A 21698-nucleotide genomic window follows, 5' to 3' on the forward strand; every position below is an offset into this window, starting at 1 on the left:
AACAATTTTCACAGAAGTCACAAAGATCACAACAACCAACTGGAAAAATGTAATCAAACATGTAATCGGGGTGAAAAATGAATATGTTAAATATTTACCAGCATTAACCAAATAAACTATAAATTTAGAAGATGCGAGTGATACTAGTGATAACAGTGACTCTGACTAAATTAGTAAGTACGTACTTAATTCGAATTAGGTGTTAGTTGAAACCTGTATTTTCATTATTATACATGTAGTATATATTTTATACTAAACCAGTTTAATTACTATCAAAAAAAAACAATCAGAAAATGTTACAAATGCTTGAAATTAACAAAAACCCAAAAAAACACGAACAAATGAAAACATTGCAATGGTTGACTAAAGAAAGATACAGTTTTGTTATTCAATTTAATAGTCAGTGTTGCCACCTCTAGCTCTAATACAAGCTTCAATCCGACGGGGAATGCTTCTAATCAAATCGTCAACTTGTTCTTGAGGTAAGTTTGCCCATTCTTCTAGAGCGGCTTGAATGAGCTGATCCGCATTACCTGGATTATCCCTTCTAGCTCTAATCCTTCTTTTAATGAGGTTCTACACATGCTTAATGGGATTAAAATCAGGTGAGCAGGCAGCCACCAGAAAAGTCTGTGGCAACTCTGCTGGTATGTGGAGGAGCATTGTCGTGCATGAAAATGAAAATATTTCCCACTGCGCCTCGCCACAGACTAACTATGGGTTCTAGTACCAAATCGACAGACCGGCGACCCGTTAAACGTTGCCGTAAGGGACGCAAAGGTGTTTTTTCTCCCATCATAATACCTCCTCAAAACATTACAGTTCCTCCTTTATATTTTGGAAGGGATCTGGCAGTTTGCAGTCTAGCTTGTCTGCCTAGACCTCTTAAAACCCAAATTCCACGGTCATCTGATCTCAGGCCAATTCTGGTTTCATCTGAAAAAAGGACATTTTGCCAATCTTTATTTGTCCAGTTCTGGTGTTTCAGACTAATTCAGCCGATTAATTTTATTCCGTCTGGATAACTTGGGAACCCTCAACTGCCTCCTACTAAATAAATTTTGGGAACGAAGTCTCTTTCGTACTGTTTCTACTGAAATGTCAATACATGTAGTCTGCAAAAGTTGCCTTTGGATGTTGATGGATGAAGAAATAAATACTGTATCAGTTTCTGTAAAACCTATGATGCTTTTTAATATGAGACGATCTTTATGGAATATATTGATCGAACACTTACTTTGACAAAAAGTTATGTTATTTAGTTTAACTATTTGTTAATTTGGTTTGTCAACAAAATGTTTTGATTATGACTTTAATTCAACATAAAACGTAAAATGTTTGATGTAAAATCCTATTATTCTGTTGTTTTGTCAAATCTTATTATTAATTATACTGCTGCTATATTTATTTTATTTAATATTTCGTTAACTATTAACTGTAGATAAAGGTATTTGATACCAAAATTCAGAAGTATTAATGTTTTTGTCTATTTTTTCTTCGTTGCCTGGAGTAATTGCCTTAAATCAGAATTATGGAGCTGATTTGTAAAACGCGATTATCTTGAAAACTGTTGAGTTTTGAGGTTATTAACAGGTATACCTTTTTTTTAATAAAATAATCTATCTTTAATATTTTTTATCCCAAATACAGGTAACATAAGGAGCAAAAAAGTTAAGTGCAAATGTATACCACATATGTGGCATATGTGGCGCCCTCTATCAGTACATCAAAGTGTACACCAAATTATGAAAGTTATAGCGAAAAATAACATTTTAAATTTACATTTTAACACCCTGTACCTTCCTGAATATCAACATTTTATTAAAGCAATCTAGTGTAGAATCTACTGTTTCTGTTTGTACAATTACTTAAGGACCACCCTGTATAGCTAAGAGGGTCAATAAAATGATTTAGTCGTCAGTGGTTGAGGGCCTTGCCCTGAGCAGAAAATCAGGTTTTTGGTTTATATCGAAAAACCTTCGTTTTTCGATATACCTAAACTTCCTTATTATTGATTAGATGGTAAATTTAACAAATATCAAAAAATACAAATATTACAATTTTCTGTATATTATATCATTTTTTTAATACATAGTCATAGATAGATTATACAAAGTATGATAATTTGAATCAAAAAATAGAAACATATATTAAAAACAAATCTTATTGAATGATTTATTTGCGTAGAAATTACCTTTTTGATAAATGTATAATTTTGTAATATTAATTCAAACTTTAAAACTATTATAAATTTAAGAAAAATCTAAGTAAATTAAATTGACTCTAGTAAAAGATTTTTTCCATTTGATTCGAATTTTTCTGGTTGTGCAGTATCTTCATTGGTCGGTTTTCGAAGCGGACCCCAATACCATAATTGACTCTTCATTGTGTCGTCCAGTTTAGGTATATAAGAACGTGGTATAAGAAATGTAGATAGATTAAAAAGATCCACAAAAACCTTATACCGATCACTGAAATGAAAAATATTGCCATTATTCACATGCAATCATAACCGTTGTATATAATTTTAAAATTTTATGAAATGTAAGGTCTAAGTAGAGAAGTTCGGTCCTGATAGCGATCAAATCTATAGTATATTTGAAGAATAAGCTGGAGTAAATTCTCAGAAAAAAAAACTAAATTGTTAAGCATATTTTAGTACGTGTGCTTTTCGTACAACGTCAATATTTTAGCTTATTTTACGTTGGGTTTGACTATTTAGATAGAAATTTTTCCACGTCACATGGACTATCGTAAAATTTAGTTATCTGCTATTGTTAGAACTGTGTAGGCTAGGGATTTTTCAGCTGGTCATAGACGTACTTTAAGGGTATTACATTATTTGTTTCGGTTTGTTAGATATTTAAACCATATCATATGGTTTAAATCAAAGCAAATTATATTTATATAAATCTGTTTATTTTAGTATCGTTATTTATGGTTATTTTTGTCGTTATGATAATGACCCATTAAATAACAAGAAATAAAGAAACTCTTAAAATACATAGGTATTTAGTTAATTTGATAGTTTAGATAGAAAAAGTCGATTAGCGAAAGATGGTTTCTGATAAATGTGAATATATAAATTTCGATTGTATAAATTTCGATTTTGTTTGGAAAACCAATGATTAATAAAATGGTTAATGGTCTTTAAATAGTCATTCATTAATATCAGAAAATTTTTGTTTAGTCGATTATAAGCGAGTAAAGAGATCTGACACAGTTGTTTTTTGCAAGAGTGAATAGTGAGTTTATACAATATGGAATTAACGTGTGATTATACACCAGTTAAAAAATTAAAGTTGAATCATTTATCACTTAACGAAAAGAGTGTTATCCTTAATGTCTACAATTATTTTAAGCAACACAATCCTTCCAATACTGTTGATAGTATAGTTGAAATTTCATCTAAAGTAATGGGATATTCAAAATCAACTGTATATAACATTTTAAAAGAGGAAAAATCAGCTGGTATAACGCCACCCAAACCGAGACCAGGAAGACCAAAATTGTCGAAAGTGAATGTGGATGAATTTTTCAAAAATGCAATTCGTAGAATGATCCACTCATTTTTTTTTTAACAAACAAATACCAACTTTAGATAAAGTTTTACAAGCCATTACCGACGATCCCGATTTATCCACAATCAGTAGAGACAAACTTTGGAAACCTTTGCATGAGTTAAACTTTAAGTATGAAAAAGTGGGCAGACAGTCGATGCTTATCGATTCCGAAGAAATTGTGTGTTGGAGACGAGACTACCTCAGAAAAATAAAAAAAAATGAGGACAGAAAATAAGAACATTTATTATTTAGATGAAACGTGGGTTAATGAAGGGCATACTGTAGGGAGAGATTGGAAAGACAAAATTATAACAACATGTCGACAAGCATTTCTGGAAGGATATTCACCTGGTTTCAAGGAACCAACAGGTAAAGGTCGACGATTAATTGTTACCCATATAGGTAGACTGAATGGATTTCTTAAGGAGGGTTTACTTTTGTTTGAATCAAAAAAGACCTGTGATTATCACGAAAAGATGAACGGAGACGTGTTTGAAGAATATTTCGAACAGATGATTGAATTCACACCTAAAAATTCAGTTATTGTGATGGACAATGCAAGTTACCACTCTAGATTAGTTAAACGTTTACCAACTACTCAATGGAGGAAAGACGAAATTGCAATGTGGTTAACTTCTAAGAATTTGATCTTTGACGATACAATGACAAAAGCAGAATTATTAGAGCTTGCTAAAATTAATAAACAAAATTATAAAAAATATGTCATTGAGGAAATAGCCAAAAAACGAGGAATTGAAATACTTCGCCTACCACCGTATCATTGCGAGCTAAATCCGATTGAATTAGTATGGGCCGAAGTTAAAAGTAAAGTTGCTCGAAATAATACAACTTTTAAATTGTCAGATGTTACTATTCTTTTTCATAAATCAATATCTGAAGTAACGACTGAACATTGGCAAAAATGTATTAATCACGTTATGGATATTGAGAAAAATATGTGGGAGCTTGATCATATAAATAGATAGCAGTATAGAACCTATAATAATTCATCCCGGATCGGATAACACTTCGTCTGAAACAGAATATGAGGAAACTTAACTTTAAACTGTAGCTCAGAAGTTTATTTTACATTTGAACTAATTGACGACAACTTCATTGTTTATTTTTTATTGCTTATATAATTTTCATTCTTATTTCCAATATTATTAGTATGTATTAAGAATATTATTATTTATTAATAGGAATATATAAAAACTTACAGTTTTTGTCTATGTATTTTACGTTTCAGTATAATTTATTGTATTTTATTATTTTATATTAACTGTATGTTTTACAAATAATAGAATTTTTATTCTTTTTATGTGTATCTTTTTATTTTAAACCAATATTGGATTGGATTAATTACTTTGTTCTAAATATCCAAATAAATTTAACGCAAACTTTTCTTTTAAGATTACGTTTTAGTTAGAAGATGTGCACGCCTATGTATTTCGAGGTGCGAAGATTAGTATTCTGAGAATTTACTCCAGCTTATTCTTCAAATATACTATACCACGTTATCAGCTGTCCCGAAATATAGTCATTTTAAATGGTAAAAACAAATCATAATTTAATATTTTATACCTCTACTACAAATTTAAGTGCATTCGTTAGTGCTGACAATATTATCTCAAGTGAGTAGCACTTCTTTTTGTATTATTTTTGTAACCTTTAATAACCTTTAAATAATAAAGAGATAACAAAAATTCCAGTTGGGTCTTGACCAGTTTTTTGGACCGGCCACAGGACCGGCTGAACTTCTGATCAAGAAAATTAATAAAATGACTTCATACAACAATAATACTATACACAACTCCACTAAACACAGTTACTCAGATGTCGTAAAATATTTTAAACATCCAACAAAACAACAAGCAATAGATGCATTTCCAGCATTGAAGGCACAAAAATCCATGATTACGTCGTAGCTGTTGGATCACTAGCGGGTCCAATTAATGTACTTTTTGCCTCCAGAATTACTAACAATAGGATATGCATATACCTCTCTTCAAAAAACACTGTTGATGCTCTTCTTCATTCTTATAAATATATCGAAATAAATGGATGTCAAGTCGAAGTAAGAAGATTAATTTCTCCAGCCCAGAGACTTCTAATATCTAATGCATGTCATACAATCCCGAACGAAATAATTGAACAAGAATTACAAAAACTTGGTATTCATACTGTATCCAAAATGACTTTTCTTCGAGTAGGTATGTCTGAAAGTGAGTACAGTCGTGTTCTGAGCTTTAGAAGGCAATCATTTATTACACCCCTGTAAAATATGTCTATTCCTGACTCTTTTACCATAACTCATGATAATACTTCTTATCGGATATTTCTCTTCATAGACGGATTCAGTTGATCCAAATGTAAAACCATTGGTCATCAAGAATCAGAATGTGCTCACATTTCAAACCAAAATAATTCAACTACCCTCTTAGATTTAACCCAAACCACATCATAATTATCTAAAACTCATGAACCTAATGATATCCCTTATTCCCTTATCCCTTATCCTCACAGCCATTTTGGAAGCCTTAATTTTTCAAAACGCGTAGTGAGAATAAATGTGTCATCATCACTGACTCATTAAATGCTCTATTAGGTGTAAAACAAATATACCCTACAAATCCAATATTTCGGGCCATAAAAAATGAGATAAATATAATTAAATCAACTCGAAAAGAAGTAGCATTTATCTGGGTACCGTCTCATGTAGAAATAGCTGGAAATGAGAAAGTGGACAACCTAGCAAACATAAGTCAAATAAACTCACAATATACAACCAAATCAAGAAATTACCCATACTCCGATCTCAAAAACCTAACTAAAGATCACTGTAAGAGCACTGTATGGCAAGACTACTGGAAAGATTCAGAAACCAAACTATATGAGATTTATCCCCTTGTGAAGACCATCTTTAATCATCCATCCAATAGAAGGGACCAAGTAATAACTAACCGACTAAGAATTGGACACACTGCACTGACCCATAAATTCTTAATCAACCAAGAATCTTCTCCAACCTGCAGAAACTGTTCTCTCCCATTGACGGTGAAGCATATTTGACACGAAGAAACAAGAAGAAAATATGTAATGTCAGGTGACATCAAAACCACTTTAATCATAAATACTGTACCATGTAATAAATTATTTAAAAGATTTACGTTTACATACATCTATTTAATGTAAATAAAATGAACTCTTGTGTATGTTACTCCACTAATAACCCTGCGTGGTTGATGTGGATTATATGTTTTTTCTAAATAAAAAAAATCCTTTAGCACGTCGGTTTTTTTTGAGCCACGCCTCGCCCTACCACGGAGGATAACGTGACAAAAATCCAGGATCTTGTATTGGCAGACAGCCGACTGAAGGTGGGCGAGATAGCTGAGACAGTAGACATCTCAAAAGACCGCTTATGTTATATCCTGCCTAATTCTAAAGGAGCTTATACGTAGTTTCGTAACCACTGACGAAACATGGATCCACTGGTACACTGGACCATGCAATAGCCGAAGTAGTGGATGGCACCCAGCGAACGTGCTCCGAACAAAAGAAGACTGTCCTATCGACCGAAAAGGTGATGGCCACCATTTTCTGGGATTCACAAGGGGTGATTAACTACCTGGAGACGGATAAAACGGTCACAGGTCCCTACTAAGTTATTAGGCCGATTCAAGGACTAATTGTAGAAAAAATGACCCCATTTGGCGAAGAGGTGTTCTTCTACCATGACAACGCACCGTCTCATGCGTTTGCCTTCAGCATGGAGAAATTGGTCAAACTGGGCTACGAACTGTTTGACAACATACCACTTCTTTTTGTTTTCAAAAAGGGCACTCGCCGGGCAGAAATTGGCAGTCTACTTTGTAGACCTTGAGAAAACGTATTTTTCAGACGTGTTAAAGAAGTTGAAGGCTGAGTCAAGCATATCGAGCTAAATGGAGACTATGTTGAGAAATAATTTTCCACTTCTCCAAAATTTTCGTTGTTCTTCTGTAGGTTAAGTACTTATTGGACCGTTCTAGTTATATTAAAGCATACTTATGCTAATTCTATATAATTGTGCATGATTCTCTGTCTTGCTAAGGTCGTTTTAAAATCCGAGGCTTTGTGATCGGTTCCAGGAGCATGTTTCTTTCTTATTGTGTCAGGTTACTGGCCTTACCATCAAACCATTTTTTATTTTCCGAGTTTGGGACTATCTGTTTTGCTGTTTAGCTATTCAATCTAGCTAACAGCAACACATACAGAGTTATATAAAACCAATTATACAATGTAGATATTCATAAAATATTATTTTTTGGTATATCTCTGTATCTCTGAGAGTGCCATCGCTCTTGAACTCAGGCTTATAAATACCAAAAATACTGTTTTTTTACCTTTTTGTTGATTTAATATCGTTAATTTATGTTTGGAACATTATCTTACCCCAGTGTTGATCGTAAATAATGATATCCAGAAGATCCGCCAGTCCCTAATTGAGATGATCCTATCATTCTCTGAACCATTAGCATGTGATTATCTAAAACGAAAAACATACATTTATGTATAATTGTTAATAAATTACTGTTAACGATATAATGGTGTGTGAGAGGAAGAATCATATTAGATAAAATAAATCTTTACCAGAATTTTTTTATAAAAAATATTTAATTTAAATCTTCAACTGCTATATAAATGGAATAAAAATTTGAGTATCTGCTAGAGACTTTCAGGTGCATAAAAATTGCGTAAATTAAACCGCACTCTTATTTCCCGTTACATTTGTATAGTTCAGTGTGTAATAATTTTTAGATAGAAAGGGTGTAACTAAATAAATTAAATAAATTTTAAAAGTTTTTTATATTCAAGAAAATTTACTCATATTATAAATACAGGTTTGGCTACTCAAACGAGTCTTAAAATTCTTCTTCTTCTTTAAGTGCCCTGTCCGTTGCGAACGTTGGCTATTAACATGGCAATTCTGATCTTGTTTGCGGCGCTTCTGAATAGTTCGACCGATGTGAGCCCGAATCACTTCCTCAGATTTTGGAGCCACGAGTGTCTTCTCTTGCCTGGCCCTCGCTTACTGTCTATTTTTCCCTGGACAATCAATTGTACTTATCGTTTCTCAATATGTGGCCTAGATATTCAAGCTTTCTTTGTTTAATTGTATTCACGATTTCTTTCTCCTTTCCGATTCTTTGGATTACCTCTATGTTGGTGACATGTTCGGTCCAGGATATACGAAGAATGCGTCGGTACACCCACATTTCGAATGCTTCTAATTTTATCGTGAGCGTCTCCGTCAGCGTCCAGGCCTCCACACCATACAGTAAGATCGGAAAGATGTAGCATTTAACTAGACGTAGTTTTAGGGGAAGAGACAAATTCCTGCTTATGAGGAGCTTTTTCATATTGCTAAATGCTGCTCTAGCTCGTTCTATTCTCGCCTTAATTTCTGTGGCCTGTTCCCATTTTGCATTTACGTTGGTGCCAAGAAAGCTCTTAAGCAACCGCCACCTAAGCGTTAACCTCCGATGGCGCGCCACGAAATGCTACGTACTCTCTACGCTACTTTACGGAGTTGAAGGGTGGACGTTAACAGCAGCAACTATAAAGAAGTTAGTGGCTCTAAAAATGTGGCTGTATCGACGCATACTGAGAATACCTTGGAAAGACAGAGTGACCAACACAGAGGTATTAAGACGAATGGGTAAAGAGATGGAATGTTAACAACTGTTAAAAGGGGGAAAGCGTCATACCTGGGCCATGTGTTCCGTAATGATAAGTACAGTCTGCTACAGCTTATCGTGGAAGGCAAGATTGAAGGTAGAAGAGGTTTGGGTAGAAAGAAGAAATCCTGGCTGAGAAATTTGAGAGAATGGTTTCAAATACCAGAAGCCGCGAACATAATACATGCGGCACAAAACAAAGAAACCTATCGTTTGATGGTCGCCAACCTTCGGTAGAAGACGGCACATAAAGAAGAAGTTGGTGCCAAGGTACACATAAGATTCTACATGGTCAATTAGTATGTTACTTACCCGTAACTGTCGAGCAGTCTTAAACAGTCTTAAAATTGGAATTGTGAAAAGTCTATAACAGGTCAACAGGTCGATTTTATTTGTAGAAAGGGCAATCTTTTAACCAAATAGACATCTGCAATTTATCACCTCCCTCCTTTCCAGAAGATCACAAGCCCTTAATTTTGAATAAAGAAAATATCATGTGCACATCATTAGACAGGTATTTCACTAGAGAATTTAGGCATCCTGGGCATCCAAAAAATATTAATTGATTAAAAGTGTTACACTCCTTAAAAACTAAACGTAACCCCTACATTTTAATAGCGGTAGTGCCAAATTTTTTCCGATATGTCAAAAACTACATTGAAAGACATTTGGGAGACTTAGCCCTCTTTTATACCTTCATTTTAAAAGACTTTTAATCTTCCCATTTAGTCCTTGCCGTGTTCATTGATATTTAATCGGCATATGATAATGTGAATATATATAAACATTACAATAAATTGCAAAATTTAAATGTCCTTTCTCCTTTAATTAATATTATTTTTAAAATTTTGCAGAACAGGCTTTTATATACTAGATCCAATAAGGGTGTCGTTTTGGGCCCGTCTGTAGCAACCAAAGGTTTACCCCAGGGTTCACCTTTAAGCACAATTTTATTCAATATATACATATTTAATCTATTTTCCATTCTTCCTAAAGATATAAATATTAATGTGTATGCTGACGATTGATGGTTAATAAAGTTAATATGGCATTATACAATGTACAAGAATGGTTGTTAGAACATGACATATCTCTCTCTATAGACAAATGTGAAACTGTATGGTTTTCGAAGGCAAAACGCAAAATTATTACCCAGAAATTAGACTTACTAACACGATTATACCATTAAAAGATCAATTTAAATTTTGGGCATAATTTTTCAAAATCATCTGAAGTGGGACCAACATGTTGATAATATTTTAGTTAAAACAAAGAAAAATATTAATATTTTACGTGCAAATTGCAGAGTATGGTGGGGTGCAGACCCTACCACTCTTTTAATAGTCTTTAATACTTTAATAAGTTCTTACTTAGAATATGGTTCGTTTTTATTTAGACCTATATCTCAGAAATGTATTAATAAGCTTAACATAGTATTTTTGAAAGGCTTAAAAATTTCTTTAGATTGTATGAAATCTAACCCTCACTTGGCCCTGCTAGCAGAATCGGCGCAATATTATTTAAAACATAGGAGTTTAATCTTCTTTACGAGCCATCTCCGCGACGAAGGTTGGCAATCATCACTGCTATTCTAACTTTTAACACTAATATGCCAAAGAGTTCAGTTGAGATGTATCCAAACCATTCTCTGAGGTTTCTCAGCCAGGACATTCTTCTTCTACCTATTCTGCGCTTTCCTTGAATCTTTCCCTGCATTATTAGTTTAAGGAATTCATATCTGTTACCACGTGTTAAATGACCCAGATATTGTAGTTTTCTTATTTTGATGGAATCCAGTATCTCCCTGCTGTTCTCTATTCTTCAAGCAGGAGTTTAATATTAGCTACTAAATTTTTAAGCAAGATCGTTAATATCAAAAACCATCCTTTGATTTTATCCTTTGTTAACTTATGGAATAAAGTTATAATCAAACCTAATTTTTATAATGAAGATAAAATACCTTACTTAGTTTCAACACTAGGATACTTTTTTCCATATTTTAACAAAATTTAATATTTTGTAATAATTTCCCATGTTATGAGATGGATTTTGATATATTAGTAAATCCAGTAAAAACATTAAATTGCGAAATAACAAAGAATGAATAATGATTAGAGAAAAATTTTCATTATTTACTGAAAAATATATCAATGATTTTACTTTCATTTATGCGGATGCCTCAAAAAATTGTAACAAAGTAGGTTTTGGCATTTATATTTCTAGTATCAATTAAAAATTTTCATCCAGACTGCCTGATAAACTGTGCATTTGCAAAGCAGAAAACATGGCTATATATCAAGCAGTTAATTTGTCCATTAATAGACAGATCAATGAAGTTATTATCTTCTCCGATTCTCTTAGTGCAATTTCTAAAATTAACAATAGCAAGATTTCTGCTTCTGGTAAAAATTGGTGCCTTAAAACAAAAAATCTTATTTCATCTGCAAATAGAAACGGGTATGAAATACTCATCTCATGGATACCGTGTTATTCCAATATACCGGGCAATCTACAAGCTGACACACTGGCCAAAATAGGGAGAGACCTTAATGTTCCTTTGAATATGAAATTAGATTCCCATGACGTGTTACCCATAATTAAGAATAAAATGAAAAGCAAACTCAAAAAGATAGAGGGCACAATGCAACTATTATAAGAATGTGGACCGGTCATTTTTTAACAAATCAACATCTTTTCAAACTGAATTTGGCGGACAACCCTTACTGTGAATGTGGACTAATACAGAAACCTAAATCATATATTTTTTGAATGCCGCTTAAGGATTATTTTGACCTATAGGTACACAAAATCTATTTATATGAATTATAATTCAATAACTACTATATATTCCATTTTAAATAAAATTACTGAAGAATCAGTCAGCATTTTGATAAAATTACTCACAATTAATAAATTTAATTTATAATCGACAATGCTCAAAACTTTGTGTACTCTTTACTAATATTACCTCCTAATAATTATTATTGGATTTTTTTTACAAAATTATTTGGCACAAGTAAGTTGGTTTAGAGCCAGACTTCTTCCGGGTCACAGCCATAAAAACAAAAGAAGAAGAAATTTGTAAAGAATTTAGGCATTTGAACTGCTATTGTTAGCGTCAGAGATATTAAATAGGATTTTTTTTTAATTCGTTAGAAATGGTCTACTCTACCGCAGAACGCAGTGAAACGATTTCCATATTTTTTGAAAATGGAAAGTGTGCTAGAAGAACAGCGAAATTATTTAATTAACTTCATTTGTTGCGTTTTGCACATACGATGACCTCAATATATTAATTGGGGTCAAGCCAAAGACAAATAATATACATATTATGTTCAAATAAAATAAAAATATAAAGAGCTACAAATTAATTGCGACGTGACAAATATGTTAAAACCAATATTTATTTGTAGGCAAGAATAAATTTACAAAAGAAAAGTGTACAGGCGACAATCACTCAAAAGACTAAAATGTCATAGCTGGTAAAAAAACCTCATGCCTCATCGCCTTGTCAATAAAGACACACAAAATGCAATCTAAAACAAATCAATGAAATATATTATATATATATATATATATATATATATATATATATATATATATATATATATTGTTGTACTTTTGAATGTCCATAAGCAATAAAAAACCGATATACAAATTTTATTACTTAAATAAAAATTAAAATTATTGATATTTCATAAAGACACGGGCATATAAATTTTCAAACATCCTGTATAAGACAAAATATGTATTTTAAGTTGTTCGAAGAATTGTTCATTAGGCCTCAGAGACAAGACTTTCAAATATTATCGATAAGAAATTTAAATAAGTCGGTTATTGTGGAATGGATTTACCCGGAATAAAAGTGTATATAGAAAGTGTAAACAATAGACCGGGATTTGCGGTGGTTTTTTCTCCCCGAAAGATTATATCGGTAAAAGTTTATTAACAAAAGACATTGAATTGAGAAACAGGTATCGTTTGTAGCTATTAGTAAGAAATATTTGTAAAGCAGATAGATTTAGTTAGAATAATTAAAGAAGGTTGTTTTCTGGAATTACCCGAATGACGTTTTATAGAGAGAGTTGTTTGGTAATGATATACGTCACAGAGGTGGATGATTTTTATTGGTCAAGTTTTGAATGCAAGGAGGTGGCGGTTTTTGGCTATGAGAGAGGAGAGAGAAAAAAAAGTTAGTTAGTCAGTTTTAGTCGTCCAAGAAGGAAGGAGCTTTGTGATTTGTGTTTGTTTGAAGTCCCGAAGACGTAATTTACCGGGTGTGTTTATTTGCTGTGTAAAAGCTGACCAGTGTGAGGAACGGGGTACAGAGAGATATAAAACCAAAGGGTATAAGAATTTTAATAGCAGACGAAGCCGGAAACATTTGGAGTTGTAAACAGGCGCGGAGATTGGCTCAAAGGGAGGCTGCATAGACTAACACGAGTTTGTTGGGTTGCAGATACAGTGACAGATAGGAGAAAGGTGTACGTCATCTGGACCACAATAGGAGCAGAAGCAGAGAAAGGATTTTTTTGTTGTGGCGTGGCCATAGAATTGCAACGGCAGAGAAGAAAAGGTCAGTCAATTTTCATTAGAGCCGGAGTGTGATTTTCATTTATTAATTAAATAAATTAAATAAATAATAGAGACAGTTAATTTTGCGATCACTTAAAAAAAGGAATTATAAAAAGAGCTTAGTTATAACACATATTAAAAATCAATGTAAAATAACATTTGGGTCCATGATAGAAAACAACTTCTCATATATTTAAAGTTAGTATATTGCAAATATTACAGGATTGATTGTTATATAAAATTTCATTAAAATAAAGGACATCTCACATATAGTTCATGTGAAATTCTATGTATTTTATTCAGGTCATATTACCTATTCCGATTAGGAAGCCAATTGGAAAATATTTTGAATCCACGATCAAAGGTAAATAGTACAATTTAAATAGCCTGAGATTGTAATTAATTAATGCTGATTTATTGTGATTAATTGGAGATTAGATCATTTAATAAATATAGACAGGATTTTTCCTAAGTAAGCAATATAATACAATTTAAATAGCATAACAAAATGGCCCCCAACGTGTAAAGCTTTGAAAAATATTTCTAGTTGGCAAATTTGAAAGGATAGGAGTAGACGAGCAGATATTTGAAAGTTTATATGCCGGGGATAAAGTGAAATATTATGTAAAAATTGAGGACATAAAGATTTGAATATTTTTTTTAAGATACAATTTACCATAATTGATTTATTCGTGATATTTACATTTGATAATTTTACCATACTTGAATTATTTGATTGATTTTGACATTTGATATTTTACCATTTGATTTATTTGTGGGATATTGAAATTTGATACTCGTACTCAAGAGTTATTACATTTGAACAGGAAAAGTCCCGTTTGTTGCAACAGACCAGTAGAATTTTATATTTGGCGGGGATATTATTGCACAAATTTCAAAGTTTCATATTTGGCGGGGATAAATAATCTAACGAACATGTCGACCACAAGGAGTCAAAGCAAAACGCAAGAAAGGAAAGAGGATAAGATAGAAGAGGAAACAATTATTGATGAAGGATCGGATAATGAAGGAAATGCTACAATAATGGAGGAAAGAAAAGAAACAGGGATGTTAGAAAAATTATTAGCTATGATGCAAATACAGACACAACAAATACAAGAATCGTCACAAAAAATGGATAAAAATCAACTGGAAACAAAACACATAATGGATGAAACAAAACAAACAATGGAAGAAAACCAACGGGAAACAAAACAAACAATGAGCAATATAGAGCAGCGTCTGGAAAACTATGAACAGGAAATTAAAGGATGGGTTGAGGGGATAAAGAAAGAACTGATACAACAAATAGAAGAGATTAATGAAATTAAAAATAATATGAAAGAACAAGAAATGAGAATTAAAGATAATTTGGAGGAATTAGAAATAAAATTTGAAAATGCGCTACAAGAAGACCGGAAAGAAACGAAAAGGAGATTTAAACAAATTGCAGAGATGGAGATAAGAGGAGTAGAAAGAAAGGAAGTCATCGTACATAGCACAGAAGACGTAAAAGTACGATTTGGCGGGGATATAAGGAAAATACACCCAGTGCCTTTTATAAATAACCTAAAGGAAAAAGTCAAATACATAGGACCGTTTGCAACAGCAAAGGAAACCATCAGAAACCATCTCAAAGAAGAGGCAAATCTTTGGTTTGTCAGCAAGGAAGAAGAATTGGACAATTGGCAAGATTTTGAGAGAAGATTCTTAAATTATTTCTGGGGAAAAATCCAGCAACTACAAGTAAATAAAGAGTTACAAAATGGAAAATACCATGAGAGGATGGGCGTATCAGAAAAGATGTACGCATTACAACTCTATAATAATGCAAAACATTTGCAATATAATTATTCATCAGAACAATTGGTAGAGTTGATATCGCGACATTTTGAAGATACCTTGGAAGACCACATAAATCTCCAAAATTACAAGGACATTGACAGCTTATGTCAATTTTTGCAAATGAGAGAATCACGTAGGCATGAAAGAAGAGAAAGAAGACCGCAAGAAAATTATAGACAAAGAGAAAACCAAGAATATAGAGATAGAGGTCAAAATTTTAGAAGAGATTATACAAGACGAGAATTCATACCTAGACGGGGATATGAAAATAGACCGAACGGAAGAGAGAATTATGAACCCAGAACCCAGAGATGGAATGAAAACAGGGATCGGGAAAATCAGAGTAGAAATAACCGCCCATACCAAGGAAACAGATACAATAACCCACGGAATGAACAGGAATCTCGCGGTAACCGATACGGGAATGATAGACCAAAAGAGAACAGAAGAGAAATAAATAATATGCAAAGAGGAGAAAATGAATATGAGAGAGAAGATGACGGGAGAGAAAACACAGAAGAACAACAGGCGTGTTTTCAAGAAGGCGCTCACTAAAAACGAAGAAACAAACAGGAATTTTTTGTCACCCCAAGGAATTTATTAAACTGGCAGAAAACAATGAAAAGAGAAATGGAGTTAATTTAAAATTTGTGGATGGATTTATAAATGAGAAACCAATTAAAATTATAATAGACACAGGCTCTGAAATAACACTGGTCAACAGAAAATTAATCGAAGAAGTAAATTTAACAAGTCTAATTTATAAAATACCTAGGGTGAATTTAGTGGGCGCAAATAAACGGACATTGGCAACAATAAATGAAGGTATACGAGTAATGGTACGATTGAAAAAAAATATGTATGCACTTCAATGTGTAATAATGCCGAATATGTCACATGACATGATTGTAGGCGTTGACGAATTAACGGAAAAACATGTAGTGATCGACTTCAAAACCAATACGATGAAAATAACCAAGGAAAAAGAAGAAGAACAGGATAAGGAACAAGAGAAACAAATTACGGACGAATCAGAGAAAGAACAAACGGTGGAAATGAACCTGGTGACGAAGAAAGGAAAAGGAAGAAAGAGGGGAAAAGGTCAGAAAAAGATCAAAGAAAAAAAAACCTGGGATTCCTCAAAAGATGAGACGAGCTCAGGAGAAGAAGATGGAAAGATTTTGACAAGAAATGAAAGCAAAACTTGGGATTTCTCAAAAGAAGAGACGAGCCCAACAAAAGAAGATGGAAAGATTTTGACAAGAAATGAAAGCAAAACTTGGGATTCCTCAAAAGAAGAGACGAGCCCAACAAAAGAAGATGGAAAGATTTTGACAAGAAATGAAAGCAAAACTTGGGATTCCTCAAAAGAAGAGACGAGCCCACCAAACGAAGAAGGAGTAAACAGCTATGAGTTGAACCATATGGATTCTGAAAAGATCAGAGGTATTTATAATATCCATGATGTATATAAATATCACAAATGAAGATTTAAATTTGTATAAAGTAGATAGTAGCATAGGATAATAAGTAGCATAAGTACAGCTAGCATACAGGAAGTGCGTTTTAGTTTGCCTCGAGAAAATTTAGTTGCATAAATTGATAAATTTTATCGATTACAAAGGCGGGGATTTGTTGTACTTTTGAATGTCCATAAGCAATAAAAAACCGATATACAAATTTTATTACTTAAATAAAAATTAAAATTATTGATATTTCATAAAGACACGGGCATATAAATTTTCAAACATCCTGTATAAGACAAAATATGTATTTTAAGTTGTTCGAAGAATTGTTCATTAGGCCTCAGAGACAAGACTTTCAAATATTATCGATAAGAAATTTAAATAAGTCGGTTATTGTGGAATGGATTTACCCGGAATAAAAGTGTATATAGAAAGTGTAAACAATAGACCGGGATTTGCGGTGGTTTTTTCTCCCCGAGAGATTATATCGGTAAAAGTTTATTAACAAAAGACATTGAATTGAGAAACAGGTATCGTTTGTAGCTATTAGTAAGAAATATTTGTAAAGCAGATAGATTTAGTTAGAATAATTAAAGAAGGTTGTTTTCTGGAATTACCCGAATGACGTTTTATAGAGAGAGTTGTTTGGTAATGATATACGTCACAGAGGTGGATGATTTTTATTGGTCAAGTTTTGAATGCAAGGAGGTGGCGGTTTTTGGCTATGAGAGAGGAGAGAGAAAAAAAAGTTAGTTAGTCAGTTTTAGTCGTCCAAGAAGGAAGGAGCTTTGTGATTTGTGTTTGTTTGAAGTCCCGAAGACGTAATTTACCGGGTGTGTTTATTTGCTGTGTAAAAGCTGACCAGTGTGAGGAACGGGGTACAGAGAGATATAAAACCAAAGGGTATAAGAATTTTAATAGCAGACGAAGCCGGAAACATTTGGAGTTGTAAACAGGCGCGGAGATTGGCTCAAAGGGAGGCTGCATAGACTAACACGAGTTTGTTGGGTTGCAGATACAGTGACAGATAGGAGAAAGGTGTACGTCATCTGGACCACAATAGGAGCAGAAGCAGAGAAAGGATTTTTTTGTTGTGGCATGGCCATAGAATTGCAACGGCAGAGAAGGAAAGGTCAGTCAATTTTCATTAGAGCCGGAGTGTGATTTTCATTTATTAATTAAATAAATTAATTAAATAATAGAGACAGTTAATTTTGCGATCACTTAAAAAAAAGGAATTATAAAAAGAGCTTAGTTATAACACATATTAAAAATCAATGTAAAATAACATTTGGGTCCATGATAGAAAACAACTTCTCATATATTTAAAGTTAGTATATTGCAAATATTACAGGATTGATTGTTATATAAAATTTCATTAAAATAAAGGACATCTCACATATAGTTCATGTGAAATTCTATGTATTTTATTCAGGTCATATTACCTATTCCGATTAGGAAGCCAATTGGAAAATATTTTGAATCCACGATCAAAGGTAAATAGTACAATTTAAATAGCCTGAGATTGTAATTAATTAATGCTGATTTATTGTGATTAATTGGAGATTAGATCATTTAATAAATATAGACAGGATTTTTCCTAAGTAAGCAATATAATACAATTTAAATAGCATAACAATATATATATATATATATATATATATATATATATATATATATATATATATATATATATATATATATATATATATATATATATATATAAGTATTAATAAATGCAGTTCAAACGGAAAATCAGTAATACACTACAATTAATAGTAAAATTAGTACAATTTAGTAAAATCAGCACGTAAATTGTAAGCAACAATAGTGATATTAATACAAAAACACCCATGAACTACAATCGGTGTTAACAAAATACAAATATGGAATACCGTAAATGAAACAAAACAAATGCAAAATGTTCTTAATTGACAATGTTCAATCGCGATCCTAGATATTTATTCCTGTTTCATCGACTTCGAGAAGGCATTCGACAGGGTCCGACATGAAAAACTAATAGAAATACTGAGAAACAAAGATATAGACAAACGAGACTTACGAATCATTATCAATCTGTATTGGAATCAAAAGGCCAATATAAAGATAGAAGAACAAAAGTCCGAAAATATAGATATAAAGAGAGGAGTAAGACAGGGCTGTGTTCTGTCACCATTACTGTTTAACGTGTACAGTGAAGCCATATTCCAGGAAGCGATAGCGGATCTGGGTGATGGAATCTCTGTAAACGGAAGAATAGTAAATAACATAAGATTCGCTGATGACACCGTTATAATGGCAGACACCCTGGAATCGCTACAAGAATTGGTAAATAGAATTAACGATTATTGCATTAGATACGGACTAAAAATAAATAAGAGAAAAACTAAATTCATGATTGTCTCAAAAACGCAACATGGAAATGAAAGATTAATGATAGAGCAAACCCAAATAGAAAAAGTAGAAAAAGAGACATATAAATATCTGGGAACCTGGGTTGATGACCAAAATGACCAAAGCAGAGAAATCAAAGTCCGAATTGAAACTGCAAGGCAAGCATTTGTGAAAATGAAGACAATGCTTACCAACAGAGACCTTCAGTTGCATCTCAGATTGAGGGCTCTAAGGTGTTACATATTTTCTATCTTACTGTACGGAATGGAAGCTTGGACATTGAAGAAACAACACATAAGGAAAATAGAAGCGTTCGAAATGTGGTGTTACAGAAGAATATTAAAAATTCCGTGGGTTCAAAGGATTACCAATGCTGAGGTACTACGACGTCTAAATAAGTAGTTAGAAATTATGAACAGCATAAAAAGAAGAAAACTAGAATATTTGGGTCACATAACCAGAGGAGAAAAATATGAGCTGCTGAGAATTATTATGCAAGGAAGGATCCAAGGAAGAAGAAGCATAGGAAGAAGACGCATCTCCTGGCTGAAGAACCTTAGAGAATGGTTTAACTGTAGTTCACTACAACTTTTCAGAGCAGCAGCTAACAAAGTGACCATAGCCGTTATGATATCCAACCTCCGATAGGAGATGGAACTTTAAGAAGAAGAATCGCGATCGCGGCACAACTGAGATAAAGTTCTAAACAAACATTATGAAATTTATCTACCAAGTAAACATACTTGATCCATGCAGCAACAAGATTATGGTGTATATAATATATGGTGTATATGTACTTTACCATGCAACATGTGGAAGCACTCTCCGCTAGGAACTCTGTTTTTCCCAATACCGAGGTGAAGTGTCAGGTATCCTGACACTTCACCTCGGAGAAGCATTTGGGAGATAAAACTTGACTGTCTCATTTGGCATATGGAACTCGTCTCTGATCTCAAATACACGTCTGTGCTATCTCGCAGATGGCTCGTCTTGCAATATTTAGCCCTTAAAACCACTGTGCCCTTGTACACGCAATCTTGTTTAAATATACTGGGAGAATCAAAACTATTAAAAAGTCTGTTATTACATTACAAATGTTTAGACACAGTTGGGAAACTGCAACATTTTTGGTCATACGTATTGAAACTAGTTAGAAAATTTTATAAAACGGATCAGGAGCTGATAAAAAAAGGGTGTGAAAATAAAGTAGCAGAAATAGCAAGTTTAGGTCCTGTTAATTTGAAACCCACTTTAAGTACTAAAAAAATAGCTCAAGAATCTGGATTTTCGCGCACTTCTGTCCGCAAAGTACTAAAAAATTACAAATTTCATCCCTACAAAATACATTTGAAACCGGAAATAAATAAAGATGATCCGACAGGCGACTACAGTTTTGCGAGATTATGTTAAAACTTAATATTTCCCATTTAAAATGAGCCTAAAAATCACGTTTCTTCCACAAAACATAAATTAATCCACTCAAAAACCTTTACCCCATGTTCACTCTTTTTTTTATACAAAACTTAACATCTTCTTCTTTAGCTAACCTTAAAATTAGTTTTTGTTTTACAAAACTGCATAAATTCTTCGGCTTGCAGAACTATCCCTCTACTATTTTTGTTTGGTTTTAAAAGCATCCTCTAGATGTTGATTCGTGAAACAAAATATAATATTCGTTAGTTCTAAAACTACTCACGGGTCGCACTAATAGTGTATAGCGTAGCCACGCCATGCCACGCTGGAGAGAGAGGGACTTCAAAAATTATAAAGTACAACGATAGTGATCCTCATTTAGTGTTTCTAAAACAGAAGACTAGACCATATGCCCATAATTCGAGAAATCTTCGTTGTGCTACGGTATCCTACGATGATATAAAAACTAATCGACAAGCAGTCTACATGGCAGAGGGTAAAGAGAAACAAGATCTTGTTTTGATGAAATAGATCTCAGCTTTCGAGCTCCAAAGAAGAAGGGGAAGAAGAAAGGGGTTTCTGTGAAATTTTTTCCCTATATTCAGAAACAGAAACGCATGATCCCTATCTGTAAAAAGTTTTTTGCTTTCTCAATGAGTGTACTTGCCTCTCGACTACTGCGGATTGGAAAGGTCGTCAATCAAGGTCTGCTGCCCAAA

At 33.0% G+C, this 21698-nt stretch overlaps 1 protein-coding gene across 1 annotated transcript in view; it reads right to left on the minus strand.

The window, feature by feature from the left end:
- Positions 1-2161: 2161 nt before the first annotated feature.
- The window catches only part of v (Tryptophan 2,3-dioxygenase vermilion), a 67804-nt gene continuing 48267 nt past the window's right edge, over positions 2162-21698 (minus strand). Inside the window, exons 7-8 of the mRNA XM_072529392.1 lie at positions 8001-8094; positions 2162-2471 (exon numbers count right to left, since the gene is read on the minus strand). Coding sequence (XP_072385493.1) covers positions 2273-2471; positions 8001-8094 — 293 coding nt within the window. The 3' untranslated portion in view covers positions 2162-2272. The remainder of the gene's footprint in view (positions 2472-8000; positions 8095-21698) is intronic.

Source organism: Diabrotica undecimpunctata, chromosome 4 (genome assembly GCF_040954645.1).
Source record: "Diabrotica undecimpunctata isolate CICGRU chromosome 4, icDiaUnde3, whole genome shotgun sequence".
NCBI lineage: Eukaryota > Metazoa > Arthropoda > Insecta > Coleoptera > Chrysomelidae > Diabrotica > Diabrotica undecimpunctata.